At 39.3% G+C, this 14,493-nt stretch overlaps 2 protein-coding genes across 4 annotated transcripts; one reads left to right on the forward strand and one right to left on the reverse strand.

Annotated features, from left to right (window-relative positions):
- Positions 1-883: 883 nt before the first annotated feature.
- LOC103720338 (thylakoid lumenal protein (Mog1/PsbP/DUF1795-like photosystem II reaction center PsbP family protein)) lies at positions 884-3,185 on the reverse strand. Its single transcript, XM_008809991.5, has one exon. It carries the CDS (start codon positions 1,877-1,879, stop codon positions 1,130-1,132), a length of 750 nt encoding a protein of 249 aa, XP_008808213.2. The 5' UTR covers positions 1,880-3,185; the 3' UTR covers positions 884-1,129.
- A 515-nt stretch (positions 3,186-3,700) lies between these two features.
- LOC103720336 (Peptidase S41 family protein) lies at positions 3,701-13,569 on the forward strand. 3 transcript variants are annotated; one of them, XM_008809989.4, is made up of 13 exons: positions 3,701-4,219; positions 4,407-4,488; positions 7,057-7,187; positions 7,683-7,769; positions 7,960-8,038; positions 9,217-9,305; positions 9,948-9,983; positions 10,202-10,321; positions 11,547-11,633; positions 11,725-11,874; positions 12,644-12,751; positions 13,092-13,175; positions 13,297-13,569. In XM_008809989.4, exons 1-13 carry the CDS (start codon positions 3,878-3,880, stop codon positions 13,342-13,344), a joined length of 1,443 nt encoding a protein of 480 aa, XP_008808211.1. In that variant the 5' UTR covers positions 3,701-3,877; the 3' UTR covers positions 13,345-13,569. The 3 variants fall into 3 exon arrangements, with proteins under 3 accessions (XP_008808211.1, XP_008808206.1, XP_008808208.1); XM_008809984.5 differs by having other exon boundaries at positions 13,092-13,569; XM_008809986.5 differs by having other exon boundaries at positions 11,568-11,633; positions 13,092-13,569.
- Positions 13,570-14,493: the final 924 nt, after the last annotated feature.

The raw sequence follows: 14,493 nt of genomic DNA on the forward strand, positions 1-14,493 counted from the left end.
TTTTATCTCCAGTAAAGACCAGCTGGCACCAAACAGTTGGTCTTGACTTGTTTTGCTCATCTCCGCATCAAGCTCAACGTGATCAGGCATGATAAGGATCAAATTCAAAATCCTCCAGATTTAGATTCAATTAAAGCATCTTCGATCAAGGCACAATCTTCGTCCTGTCACCCACGATTGCAGGAGTTACTCAATGTGAAATTAAATCACATTCACCCATGATTATAGGCATTCCAGTATACATTCCTCGTTGATAAGGATCAAATTCAAAATACTCTAGATTTGGATTCAATTAAGACATCCTCCGTCAAGGCACAATCTTCTCCCTGTCACCCACGATTGCAGGATTTACCCAATCTCAAACCTAATCACATTCACCCATGATAATAGGCATTCTGGTATACATTCCTTGTAAACAATAATTTTTCTATTTTCAAATGCAATCAACAGTTGTACATTCAGTATAAAGCCGAGTCCGTCTACTAAATTGGTACGAGAGTTTGCAATAACTTCTTCATCTTTTCCTGAGCAAGGTTGACAGTCTGCTGCAATATGACCATTGCTTATCATTGCTGGATCATTTGCAAGAAGTCATTACTTTAGTGAGACTGCTGATTTATTCTCTAAAGTATATAGATTGTTCTTAATAAAGAAATTCAAAATTTTCAACTGAATGCAAACCAGCTTTTAAGATATTTTTCTCTTCTTTCTTTCGTTCGTTTCTTTTCCAATTTCTTGAGAAAAATGCATTCCTTATATGTAGTTTGCCAAAACATGCATATTGTCAGAAGCTCCAGTAATGCAGTTCACACAATTTGGAAAATTACAGCCATATGGGGAGATTATCATTTATCATGGTAGATGGACATCGAGATCCAAGGGAAGCTGGAAAATCCTCTTTTTTGGTTCTCAGAAGAAAAGGTAATCCTCACTCTTCGATCTCCTTGATTCTAGCGAGTACTTTGGTTTCCAAAATCTTATCCAAGCGATATCTCTTGCATAAGATAAACACGGTACACTACAAAAGAACTTGAAATGAAGCCTGATAGCATCTGGTCTTGCTCATGAGTGCCGTTACATATATCATATTACCGCGGGGAACATCGAAACGAACACCGACGAGGAAGAGCTAGGAAGGAGAAGCGGGGTCGACGACGGTCCTGAAGGACTCGTGGAGCCGGCGGAGGGTATCCTGATCCCGATTCCACTCCGGGTTGGGCGCGCTTACAAAGTGGGCGTATAGCTGGTTCCGGGCGCACGTAACCGAGACCAGGCTGTGGGCCCCGGCACCCTCGATCTCGTAGGCATAGTAGAGCTGCCCCTTGTCGTCCCGCCGCTCCGCCGACCGCACGGACGCGGCGCCGGCGATCAGGTCCTGGAGATCGACGTCGGAGAGGGCGAGATTGGAGAGGACGGCGTCGACGGGGGCGAGGGCGCGGAACCCGGGGAGGAAGGTGAGGTACACGCGCTCGGCGCGCTTCTTGGGGTTGTAGAACTCGCTGTCGGTGCCGTTGGTGCCCTTCTCCACTTTGGAGATGGGCCGCTCCTTCCAACCGTCGGGGACCTCGTAGATATACTCCGCCGAGTCCTTCTTGCTCTCGTTGCCGCCGTAGCCGCCGTAGTTGGCGGCACTGGCGGCGGTGCCGTAGTAGAGGTGGACTGTGGGGGAGTCGGCGAGGGAGGGGGAGGGGGTGGAGAGGAGGAGTGAGGCCGCGGCGGCGGTGGCGGCGAGGGTGGTGGACAGAGATTTGAGGTGAGGGAAGTGGGGTCTGATTAAAGGTCTGGGAGGGGCCGGGGAGGTGTTGGTGGTGGTGGTGGCGGCGGCGGCCGCGGTTGTGGCGGTGGAGAGGACAGCGGAGGGGGCGAAGAGGGTTGCCATATCGTGGATTTTTCTGGGGGGGATGGGGGTTGAGTTTGTGATGCCTGTGGAAGCCGGGAGGAGGTGACCTTATCCACTAGTGGCATAAAATCTGGGATCAGATCACAATCTATTACCTTCACCTCCCTTTGTCTCCGGACCTGGGTCGAGCACGTGGAACGCTTGTGAGTGCGAACGAGCAAGAGCAAGATGTGGGACTTTGTTTACGTGTTCACGCTTCGTTGTAGTTCCACGCAGGAGGATCCGGGGCGGATAGGTAAAAGCACGGATTCCCTCTGGTATTCTTTTTGGTAAGGCAACTGATATAAATAACGGAACGATTGATCGACAATAGTTATATAATCATCCATAGGATGAAGTAATGTGGATCCATATTTTATATTTAATCATATCTTGTATTCATGTTTTTTAGGGGATGTTGCCACTAAGATCCGGCTTGTCTTAGGCGTCGAGCAAAAAAAATACAACAACGAAATATTCCAGTCATGCAAGGCCGCAAATTGGGACGAAGAGCTATCGATAGGGTTCTAACATGCGGTCGAGTTTTGGCCAGAAACAACAAAGACAAAGAAGTTGTTTTGCTAGAGTATGTCCAGTGGGTATCTTTCGATACCTAAGTTAGGACGATACTCAAAAAAAAAGAAGAAGATTTTCAATGGTCTGCCAGGGTATGTGAGTACTTACCTAAAAGATCCTTCGGAAGTGGATTGTATAGGTAGAAGCGCGAGCCTGTCGCCGTAACCCGTAAGTCGGTCGGGATTGGTAGTGTCTCGGATGGTCTTCTTCATCTGAGAGCCCCCACCTCCTAGTTTTTTCAAGGTCAATTTTAACGGATGTGTGCTTGATGGTGGCAGGCGTGGTGCTGGCTTCGTTATCAAAAGTTCAGACTCTAGGATGGTTGCAGCCGGTGGGCGTCATATCTTCAGTTTCGAAGACTGAGATGAGGGCGGCATGAGTAGGGCTGGGCTATGCTCAATGTGTGGTCATCCTTGAGGATGATTCGTCTACGGTGATCAACTAAATCCTAGTAGGGTTCGGTGGTGCAAAGGGGTTCTGTCCTCTGCCCCTAGACATTCGGACTATGTGGACAATAGGGTGACATTCCTAGCTAGGCAAGTTTTTGAAAGACAAATAGGCCGCGAATTGGGTAACCTCCTTTATGGCAGACCATTTAGGAGTGGACCTATAGGTTGGGAAGAGGGAGTTGCCAAGAGCCCTACGTGATGTATTATTTTTTGATTTTTTTAGATGTATCCGTGCTAGATCTGTATGAATCATTCTCTTTAGCAAAACAAAAAAAAGAAAAAAAAAAGAGGGAGAGAAAACATTGAAACCTGGTTATGCAACAAAGCCCGGATGATTGCGGGAAGAAAACCAAGAAACTCTGAAATCGGTATCAAACGGTGCATCTCGAGAGAACCACCCAGCGATCCAATTATCCAAACATGGCGATAGCGAGGTGTCAAAGCAAAGCTGGTCCTGCCTGAATTCCCTGATATTACAAAAATACAATTGACACAGCAACAGGGAACCAGTATTATTAAAAAAAATTGTATATGCTAATGGGAGCTCTAAAGCATTTTCAATTCACTAGATACATGTAGCGGGCGAATTTTTCTATTTAATTGGGAAAGAAATCATTGCTGATCAATTAAAATGTGCATAGAGTTTCCTCGAGAAAAAAAAAATCATATATTTCTTTAATTCGCCCAAGAGGTCCAGGGCCAGGCATCCCGAACGTTCGCCATCTTGGCCGAAGAGCCGTACGGTGAAGTCCCGGAGACCACAGCCATATAAACCTGACCCTGTGGTGCACTCGTCGCGTACGCGTTCTCGCGCCTCACGGCAAGGTGTTTGGTGATTTGATTCTCTCGAGATGCCGGGAGACGGAAGCTACGGAGACCACTATTTAGATTCGAGTCGGCCCCACCGGAATCTCTCGAGTTCTATATTGGAGGCAGCCGCCCTCATTCGCCCGCCCAGGCCCAACTCCTCCAAATGGAATCCCTCCGTCCAACACCCGAGCTCGGCCTCCGCAGCCTCTCCTCGGCGCCTCTCTTCGAGCTTCCAAAGCGGGCGCGAGGAGTCCGCATTCCCTTTCAATTTCGCTCTGGTCCCAGGCTCCGGATTCGGTCGGAGAAGAGAGAGGAGTTCCGGGCCTCCGGATCCGTCGGATTCGAAATCGATGCCTCCGATGGAGGCCTGGCCAGAGTACTGCGGCAGGCGGCCGCCGGATTCGCTGCGGCAGCCGCTGCTGCTATGATCTCCATGTACGGCTGTGATCCTCCGGCCCTCGCGGAGTCCCTCACCGTTGCCTTCCCGGTTTCCAGAGCTCGCGAGGTAAGAGGGGAAGAAAAAAAGATTTTCTTGAATATGGTCGGACAATATACGACCTTTTTTTCCAGAAAAACAAGAAATCATGTTTTTTAGAATAATATATGAATATTGGGAATTAAATTTAAGTTAAAAGATGCGGTTTGGTGATGTTCTTTATTTATTTCTTATGAGTATGTTGTTACTCCGTCAGGTGAATACAGTGCAGAGAACTCTGGTGGAGGCTTGGGGCTTGATCCGTGAGACCTTCATAGATCCAACTTTCAACCATCAAGGTACCGTGCCAAAATTTTCCTTTTCTTTTGTTTATTATTATTATTAGTATTATTATTTTCAAACCTCCCTTAAAAGTTGACGTTTTGAAATCTTTATCATTCTAAGAAAAACGTTATTTGATTTATTGACTTTTATTGTTCTGCCGATTTGTTTGGGCTTTCTTGTCGGATTACATCACCGGTCAGTTAGCTACTGGTTTTCCATTTCAACGAGAAATTTTATTGCTCGAGCCCTTATAAAGCCTCATAAGGTGTTACTGGGAAAAATAAAGCCTTACAGTGGGGTAGCTTCGGTTTACGCTCCCTGCAAGGTTGTTTAAAGATTCAAATATCTTGGAGAATGCATGAGATTCCGGTCCCGTGATGTGAATCTGGATTTTCAGTTCGTGCGGCTGCATGGACTAATGGAACTTGAAACATATGTGATGGGCCAAATATGAGTTTGGCAATGGAAACATGTGCAGCAGATGTACGGTTTAAGAGATGATAAAGCTCTAGATGAATGGTCCATGCAAGATCAAGGAAACATCGGAGCCTGGAAGAGTGGCCAGGGTTGGCCAGTTATCTAGACCTAGTTGGTTGGTTATTTGGGGATTAATGCATTGCGGTTTATGGATTGTTATATATGGCTTGATGGTTGGCAGCTTAATCTTTGTGGCTGAGGCAGCACGGGGGTCTCCTTTTATTCAGATTAATGGGGCTGAGATCACCTATGCACCTTAAATCATAACATACAAAGCAAAAGGTCCAAATGAGGTTTGAATTCTTGCTATGAGAAATTGTTAGTTAGCTGCCATATAACTAATATGCAAAATCTTTTCCTATTATTTAATTTAACTAGGGTGTTGAGATGATATGCCACTCATTATGTTGCATGAGTAAACTGAACAATTCTCTTTTTTTTTTCCTTTTGTGAGCAAAAATTGAACTGAACAATTTGAAAGTGATAAACAACATTGACTAACCATGTGCATAACAATATCACTTGGACTTCCATTATCATACTATACAAGCCTGGTCCATATATTTCTGGTTGGCCTTATTCATTTTTTTGAATCTTTCACGTCGAAGCTGTATCCATTGATAAAGTTGAGCTTCCTTAAGTTCTTTGGTACCTTGTCCTAGTGATGCGAACCCACGAGGATTAGATCCTTAGAACCCACGAACAAGATGATATTCTAACCCCAAGAAAGCTAAAACCAGATTTGGATGATCCACTAGAACCCTTGAATATGAAGAAACAAGGACCCAAAGTGCTGAAACGCCACAAGGTTGATCAATCCTTGATAAATTTAGGCAGTTCAATGAAGAACATAAGAGAAAGCTTCTCTCAAATCTGAAATTCAGAACAAACTCATTGTTTTTCATTCTCTACATGACCTGAAATATAAATACTAGTCTTGGAACACCCCTCCAAGCATAGGAAACACAAAGCATTAATTAACTACCTTGAAACACCCCTCCAAGCATAGGAAATACAAAGCATTAATTAACTACCTTGGAACACCCCTCCAAGTATAGAAAACACAAAGCATTAATTAACTACCTTGGAACATCCCTCCAAGCATGGAAAAGACAAAGCAACTAATGAGAAGTTTCAAATGATGAAAAGTCTTCATAAATTCATGCACCCCATTAAATGAAGATAAAAACACCATGTTGAGCTCAAATTAATGAAGTCCAGATTCAAATGAATCAGCCCATGTATGAAATTCAGCAAGATTTCTTCATTTATGGTAGATTTGGCCCAAGTGTCATCAACAGCTCTCATCTTCTACTTGAATGACATTGATGACTTCTTGTAAATTGCTCAAGCCCAGCTTTATATTTGTAGATCCACTCGAAGCTTGCCTAGCCCATATGTTTAGAACAAGCCTAATCAGAGCTTTTCTAAGTCTTTTAGCCTGGGACCTTGTAATAGGCTCACTTGGAATGTGCAAAGGATCACTTGATATACTTGACTCAGCTTGTTCCTCTTGATGAGTCACATCACCTAGTCTCTCGTCCTTGATCACCCACCTCTTTTCAGACTATTCAACTGAAGTTGGAAGGCCCTCTGGATTGGACTGTCCACGACTTTTGCTGCCCCTCATCATTATCAGTACATTGCATATCGGACATAGAAACCCTGGGTGTACACCATGGAAAATTCCCTTAGAGCATGGAATCTAAATGGTCTGCAGATGAATTTTTTCAAGCATCATTTATAACTCATGCAGGTGCATCAAGGTTTCATACATGCAGATTTTTGACAAATGAAACTTACTTTTTGTACCCTATTGCAGTCTTCCATGTGGAAAATTCTACCAAAGCATCATTTCATTTCTTCATTTTCCAAATAATTGAAATATTTTGGAGTCTCTCATTGAAGGATTTGATCTGGATAACATTGACTTATCTTGAAATTCTTTCCCCTCCTCTACCTGTTTACTATGAGAATAAATCTTAGTTGTTGTTGTTTCTACAGTCTGTTACGTTCACTTTAGCTCTTATCATTCTGAGTTTTGTTAGTTGTTTCTATTCAAGTTCTTTCATGAGATTATTCTTTACAAGATTATTTTTTTGCAGATTGGGATCAAAAACTACAGCAGACTATGGTGGAAATGTTTCCACTGAAGTCAGCAGATGCAGCATATAACAAAATCAGTGGAATGCTTGCATCCCTTGGGGACCCATTTACTACAATTATTAGCCCAAAGGTTCTTGGTTTCGAAACAAGCCTTGTCTTTTCATTTTTATGTTCCATTATTTGTTTTTACTTATGCTTGATGTTGAATATTTCATCTTCTTAAATCTATTAGGACAAATGTTCCAAATTTCAAGGAAAACTTTTCTCTCATTAGGTGCAACTGTAACTCATGGCATTTATATCATAAAACTTTCTATGTTGTGCTTTGTCACTCGAGCTCAAAGGGAAAAACAGTCACTTACCAGCATGCATGAGGACTTATTCCTTTTCTGTTGTCACCTTTCTTACTTCATGCAAAAATTCCCTTGTATTTTCACTCCTGAAATTAATTATGTTCCATTTTTATGCAATTAGAATGTTAAAAAAAATCGTTATATTTTCAGTGTTGGAATTAACTACGTTCCATTTTATGCAATTATAATGTTATATCTGGGTAGGTCATTCTCTTAATTGGCTCTTGCAATTGAGGCCATAGTTGGACCTAACAATTGTTCTCGAATTGCAGGAGTATCGAAGTTTCAGAATAGGTAGTGATGGAAATCTGCAAGGAGTTGGTCTCTTTATCAACAAGGAACCAAGTTCTGGACGCTTGGTTAGTAAAACAATTCTTCAAGTCCATCTCTTCTTCATCTAGCTTTGTTTTACTGCAGTACTTGCATTAGTTATATGATGTCTGCAGATGACATTTATATAGTGTTAAAACAGAAATCGATATGATGTGCCACTGTTGTGTGTTTTATTGAAACACCAACCTTTACTTATTAATGTCAATATTGGCACAGGTCGTTCTGTCTTGTATCGAGGGAAGCCCAGCTGATCGAGCTGGCATACATGAAGGGGATGAGCTGATTGAGATTGATGGTAAGTTTAAAACAGAGCAGTTTCCTTTTTCTTTTCCTGCTTACTTATCAAAATTATGTGCATTTTCATCCACATAATTTAATTTTGAATCTCGTTTTCTTGATTGCTTTGAGATGGAAAAAGAAGCACTTGACTCTGTAAGGGCAATGTTCTTAAATAACCACACTAGATGTGATTCATAAGTATCTAAATCTTGTTAATTTATTTGCTCACTACAGTTTTTTAATCATAGGTTTAGCTGGAGTTTTAGTTTCTCTCTGTATTAGTAATCGAAATAAAATTTTGTAGTATTCCTTTTCCTTCTTATAAAAGATTTATCACTCAATGCACTTTAGTTTCGAAATATTTTTACAATCCTTAAACCTATTCCCAAGTCATAGTTGTCTTATATATCCTAAATCCTTTTATCCATAATGATATCATCATGGCTCAAGTATTATACTTATACCACATATTCTCTGCCTCACTTTGTTCACTTTGTATTTTCTAACACAGATCTTTACATTTATCATCTAATTATTTTGATAAAGAGTAGATAAAATCTGGATCTTTCTCATTTTCAAATAATGAATATCAGAAGTGCCATAATCATGGATAACAAGCCTATCTTTTCTTTTAAGTTCCGTATTAGTTATTCTTTGCAATCCATTCTTCTCAAAAGTTAAATCCATGACAAAGTAACCTTTATAAGTTAAATTTTGTAACCACCATCGAAGTTTCCCCAGCTACCCTTGTGCTTTTGCAAAAGGTCCAAATCTTTCATTTTACGAGGCTGCCTTCTACCTATCTTACATGAAAGATGCAGTCTTATTCAGTTCTTATCTACTATATCCTGTACTGTGGCATTTTTTTTAAACAATTATACTCATTTCCTTACTCCACATATTCTTGTTCCTACATAGATGACATTACAATTGTGCCACAAGGCCTTCTTATCAGTACAAATCGTCCAGGTGCATGCAAAGCGTCTTTTCAGTTGTTAAATATTGAAGTCATCTTACTACATTGCTTTGCATGTGCAAAATGAATTTAACTCTTGCAGAAGAAAACAAAGTAGAACGTCTACTAGCATTTTCACATGTTAATTATGTGAAGCAGAAAATTGTGTCTATGTAACTGATCCATTCTAGAAGATATCAATAAGACTGATTCAGTGTTCTTTTGTTCTTTGTTATCAGGAGAGAGTCTTGCTGGAATTGATGGTGAGGCGGCAGCTGTGAAGCTTCGAGGGCATGTTGGAACAAGTGTGACAGTAAAGCTTTACAGAGTAAATACCCACTTAGTTTCTTCATTTCATGATGCATTAATAGTCATGAAGAGCATTTTTTTCCCAATTAGTGTATTAAAATTGTTTTTTTTTTGGTGGCAATCTAAAATGCAAATAATCTTTTAGTCTTCTATGTTAAAGTGTCATTGTGTGTAGTATAGCTCATGCAAAGCTTTAAAGAGGTAAACTGTTGTTATTATTGCTACAAATTATTGATACAATTGCTATCCTGAATACATCGTTATTTACTTATATAAATGTGAAGACAAACCTTAGCTTTATTTTTAAATATGATTTACTTACTTTACCATCTCCACTCCTTTCCCAATGCCTTCTAAGTTGTTGATATAATAAATTCACATCCATTTTTTTTCCTTCTCCGATAATCTGCAATTTTGTGGAGCATATGCCATTTTCCCAGTAAATGACTCCTGGCAGTTATTTCCCCTCATGTTTTATCCTTAAGTTGACAGAATTTCTGCAAAGTGCATATACAGAGAGTGATTGATGGGTATATACACTGGAATTTCCTTAGCAACATCAACATGCTTGACATGAAGGCCCAGACAAGTTTATCGCATTCTTATTTCTCTCTCAGAAAGCATATGTATAGTTTAACTGATGCAAAATCTGACTTCCCAGGGGATGGATCATGGAAGCAGCAATGGTCTTAGAGAGGTAGAATTCTTTACCTTTTTTCATAAAAAATCATATATGGAATATCAGTTATATATGTCTTTAGCAGATAACACTTGCTAAACTTCTCCAGTAGAATGATTTGTGTGAACTTTCTTTCTCTTTTAAAGTTTTCACTGATGCCATATTACATTTTAAATCCATGGTTGTGTTGGATGAGTCCTGATTGCAGCTCTACAACTTTTTTGTTTTCACTGAAGGTGAAACTTTCTCGTGAGTTTATTAAGCTGTCACCTATATCTAGCACTGTCATCTCTTATAAATCAAGCGATGGACATGAGTCGAAGACTGGATATGTGAGGCTATCTGCATTCTCACAGGTGCTGGTTCTGAAGCTATTTTTGTTGCATGGCAAGCATTAATTTGATGCAATCTTCAGGAAGTTAACTGATTTTTTAATGCATTTCTTTTATTATCTGAATAAGCTTGTCAAATATAGCAACTGGGTATGCATGGTATTCGTTCGGGATATCTGGTTCAAATTTTCGAATCTGATTTTTTTGACATTTTTTTCTGATTGGATATCTGTCACTCAGTCTTAGATCGAGTGAAATTGGGCAACTTTATCATGGTTCTTGATTAGGTTGTCCTCCTGGAAGATCCTTCTTCTTTAACATGGAAATGTTACTATGATGTAACATGTAAATCAATTTCTTTTTTCTGAGTTGGCATTATGAGGTCAAGTAGTTCTCATCTATTCTTTTCTTTTTTAGATGTAACTTCCGTTGTTACCCTAATCAATGCTGAGGAGATAACGATTTTTCACGTCAAAATAAAGGCATTATCAGATCATTTGCAAGTGTCAGATTTCTGTTAGTGACGAATCGGCCAAGACCAATCTGATACCAGTCAGAGCTGATCAACTAACATGAGGAAGGATATATTAACATCTAAAATTCCATATCCATGATCATGGAAAGCGAAAGATTTTATTCAAATTTATTACATACTTTGTCATGCTATTGTGTATGATATTAATTTCATCGAATATATATATATATATATATATATATATATATATATATATATATATATATATATGAGTAGGCTATTTTAGATCATCTAAGTGTGTGTTTTTCACTTTTCTTCCTTTTGAAACTTTTAATTTAACTAACAGGCGAAAGATATATCCCTAAATTCAACTCCAAAGGAAGAGTCAACCATGAAAATCGTATATTAGTAGAATACCCTAGTGATAGTGGATGTAGTTTGACTATCACCAAGAAATATAGGGAATAACAATGATAAGTGAATCTGGGAGGCTGAGGGCCTCCTTTCACCTCAACAAAATAAAGGGTAATAAAATGATAAATCTTTGTGAAAACACCATGTATTGAGAGGAACTTATTTGGTCCTGTATCTGATCTTCACAAAATTTGTTAGCTCGTACATATTACCAACATGATTTATTGCATAGGGACCTTTTTTACACTGGATTCTAGTGTGATCTGGATGCAATATTTCTGAAAATCTAATGCTATTGTTTAAATAAATTACTTTGTTTATCTTTCTGATATCAATATTTGTTTGCATGTTTCTGATCAGAACGCTGCTGCTGAGATGCAGAATGCTATTCATCAACTGGAGGTTCAAGGTGCTCAGTCATACATACTAGATTTGCGTAATAATCCGGTGGTTAATTCTCATGACTCATTAAATATTTTAACTGTTCCAGTTAGATATATAACATCTCATCAGTCTGATCTCTTCATGTTTTCCACAGGGAGGTTTAGTGAAAGCTGGACTTGATGTTGCCCAAATATGGCTGGATGGTGACGAAACTCTTGTGAACACTATTGACCGGGATGGATATTTGTTACCTATCAATATGGTCAATGGACATGCTATAACGCATGATCCACTTGTTGTTCTTGTTAGTTTTCCCTCCATTTTCATAAATATTTCAAATTATTTGGTAATTCAAAACAATATGGTGACTGATTTTGCAAGCATGCATGAATATTCTTCTGCGGCAAAGTGTTGCCTTATAAATCTTTGGTTCGGTCAATTTACTGTCTTGTCAAAGCCCTCTTCGTTAATAGTTAAAAACGTGCACAAATCTTAAAATGATTGCTTTGCATGTTAGATTAAAAAAAAGGCACTCCGGTGCACGAGGTTCGCGTGCAGGGTTTGGGGTAGGTCAAATGTATGCAACCTTGCCCCCACATGTAGGTAGGCTGTTTTTGTGATTTGAACCCGTGACAGCGAGGTCAAAATGGAGCAACCTTACTGTTGCGCCAAGGTTCACCCTTCCTCTGCATATTAGATGGTATTGTTAAATAATTCTATGAATTATTGTATATTATACCAAGAAACTAGCATAAATATCAATTAATTAACTCCTGTTAGGGCTCTATTTCTTTGCTTTTTACTGCTTTTTACTTTCCATAAATGACTGGTTACTCCATCTTGAGCACTCTTTAAGTTTTTATTGAGCTTATCCTATTTGTAAAAATTCTATTTGTATGTCACATGCTTCTTTATTACCATTGTCTTTTCAGTCTAATATGTACTTTTAATAATTAATCGCAAAGTTGCACTTCTTCTTGATCAGCTTATTATATATTTGTCGGACTGGAGAGAGTGCAATTTGGTACTTCTCCAAGTGACTTCTTTTTTGTGTTTTTGATTTGTCAAGACAGGTTAATGAAGGTAGTGCAAGTGCAAGTGAAATCCTGGCTGGTGCATTACATGATAATGGTCGTGCTATTCTCGTTGGACGCAAAACCTTTGGTAAAGGAAAAATTCAGGTATTCTTCATTAGTTTCACATGATAAACTGTATGAGTTCTTCATATAACTGTAACTCCTAAACAACCTCATGCTCTTTGACCGTTGACATGGTCAGAGATGAATTCTTCCATCTGGACCCAAAAAGGGGAGAGACTACATGGCACCTCCACTATCAGCAGTCTGATGCCATAGAGAATGGCAGGGCCTAGAGAACTTAAAAGTTCTTTGTTCCAGTTTATCTGATTCAAAATTTTAATTACCATTTGGTCACTTATAATAGTCATAATCAATTAGTTCTTTGAGCTCTTGTCAAGCATTTAACCTATGCCATGATGTTGTCTATAAAATTGCGATGCAGAGTGTGACTGAGCTTCATGATGGTTCGGCACTATTCGTCACTGTTGCAAAGTACTTGTCACCAGCGCTGCATGACATTGATCAGGTTGGCATTACACCTGATGTACAATGCACTCCGGATGCACTAACTTTACCCAAAGCATTGCTATTGAGAGATAAGAGCACAACCTCTGCTTTGGAGTCTGATTCTTGCATCATGGTGGCAGAACACGAGTTGGAGATCCAGCAGTCAAAGGGAACAGCTTCATGAGTAGAATCAGATTTGCGACCATTCCAGTCTCAAGCAAATTTATATAATCAGTGATAAATATAAATAATGGTAATTATCTTTGTAAGCTAGCATTACAATGTACGTACCTCATCTGTTGAAAAACTATGTTAAGATCAACAGACCGCAAGTGTATACACGAAAAGAAAAAGAAAAGGTTAATGCATCATATATGCAATTAGTTATGAATTATTATGATGAGATTTAGCAAGGGAAAATCCATACTTTTTAATGTAAATATGATCTATCAATCTTTTTATGCCCCTCGGTACTCATGTTGCAGTAGCTGCACTAAAGTTCCTGATTCCTGAATGGGCTATTAGGCACAAGGCCTCACAGTTCAGGCAAGGTAAGACTTCTACGAGTTTATAAACGGCAAGTTTGGACGTATTAAAGAATCATATGCAGCTTTAGATTTATTTGGTAAGTATTCAGATTTAGATTTTTGAAGATATATAATCCAAGAGTCCATGGAACCTTTGCTTGCTAACTTGAGGGGCTGATATTTATGGCGGCTAGTGTCACCTGAGTTAGTGGAAGGCATTCAAGTATGAAATATAAAATGTCTCTAGTCCATTTGAGACACTTGAGTGGATGCAACAATTAATAGCATGGTATATCAATTCAAAACAAACCTGAAGTGTGGTTGATACATGTAGATTTATAGTCTTCTGTGAGATTATCTAGATGCCTTGCGTCACTCATGTATACTAAAAGATGAATAAGGCAGCTGATTGGATGGCATCGTGCGTTGCCCAGCATTTCGGTGGCTTTTTATAGAATAGTTTAGAGTTTTCTCTTCTTTCTATCGCATTCTTCTCTTTTTGATTTTGTTGGATGTACTCATATTAAAATGGTATGAAAGTATCCATGTTATCAAAAAAAAAAAAAACACGTCTATTTGATTTGTCTACTTGTTAAATAGACTTGGTTCGGATTTAGAGTCTTGATCCATTTAATAATTAAATTAGGTTGACATGATTATTTTCCAACTATTTAACTTATTTAAGGACAGAGTTAAATGTTCGGGCCATGGACATAGGGATAAATACATCAACCCAATTTGAGATAATCTTGTTACTTGTTTCAACCTGGCTCGATAGGTCACGTATCTTTGGATGGATGCTTATATAAT

The sequence above is a fragment of the Phoenix dactylifera genome, chromosome 2 (genome assembly GCF_051530095.1).
Source record: "Phoenix dactylifera cultivar Ajwa chromosome 2, Ajwa_hap1_PhDact_Kaust_v1.1, whole genome shotgun sequence".
NCBI classification, from domain to species: domain Eukaryota; kingdom Viridiplantae; phylum Streptophyta; class Magnoliopsida; order Arecales; family Arecaceae; genus Phoenix; species Phoenix dactylifera.

Excerpts from the sequence above, each read along its gene's own strand:
- LOC103720338 (XM_008809991.5), bottom strand. The coding sequence starts at position 1,879 with ATGGCAACCCTCTTCGCCCCCTCCGCTGTCCTCTCCACCGCCACAACC.
- LOC103720336 (XM_008809984.5), top strand. The coding sequence starts at position 3,878 with ATGGAATCCCTCCGTCCAACACCCGAGCTCGGCCTCCGCAGCCTCTCC. Across the intron at positions 11,634-11,724 it reads TAGATTTGCGTAATAATCCG|GGAGGTTTAGTGAAAGCTGG; the intron begins GTGGTTAATTCT and ends TGTTTTCCACAG. Across the intron at positions 12,752-13,091 it reads TTGGTAAAGGAAAAATTCAG|AGTGTGACTGAGCTTCATGA; the intron begins GTATTCTTCATT and ends ATTGCGATGCAG.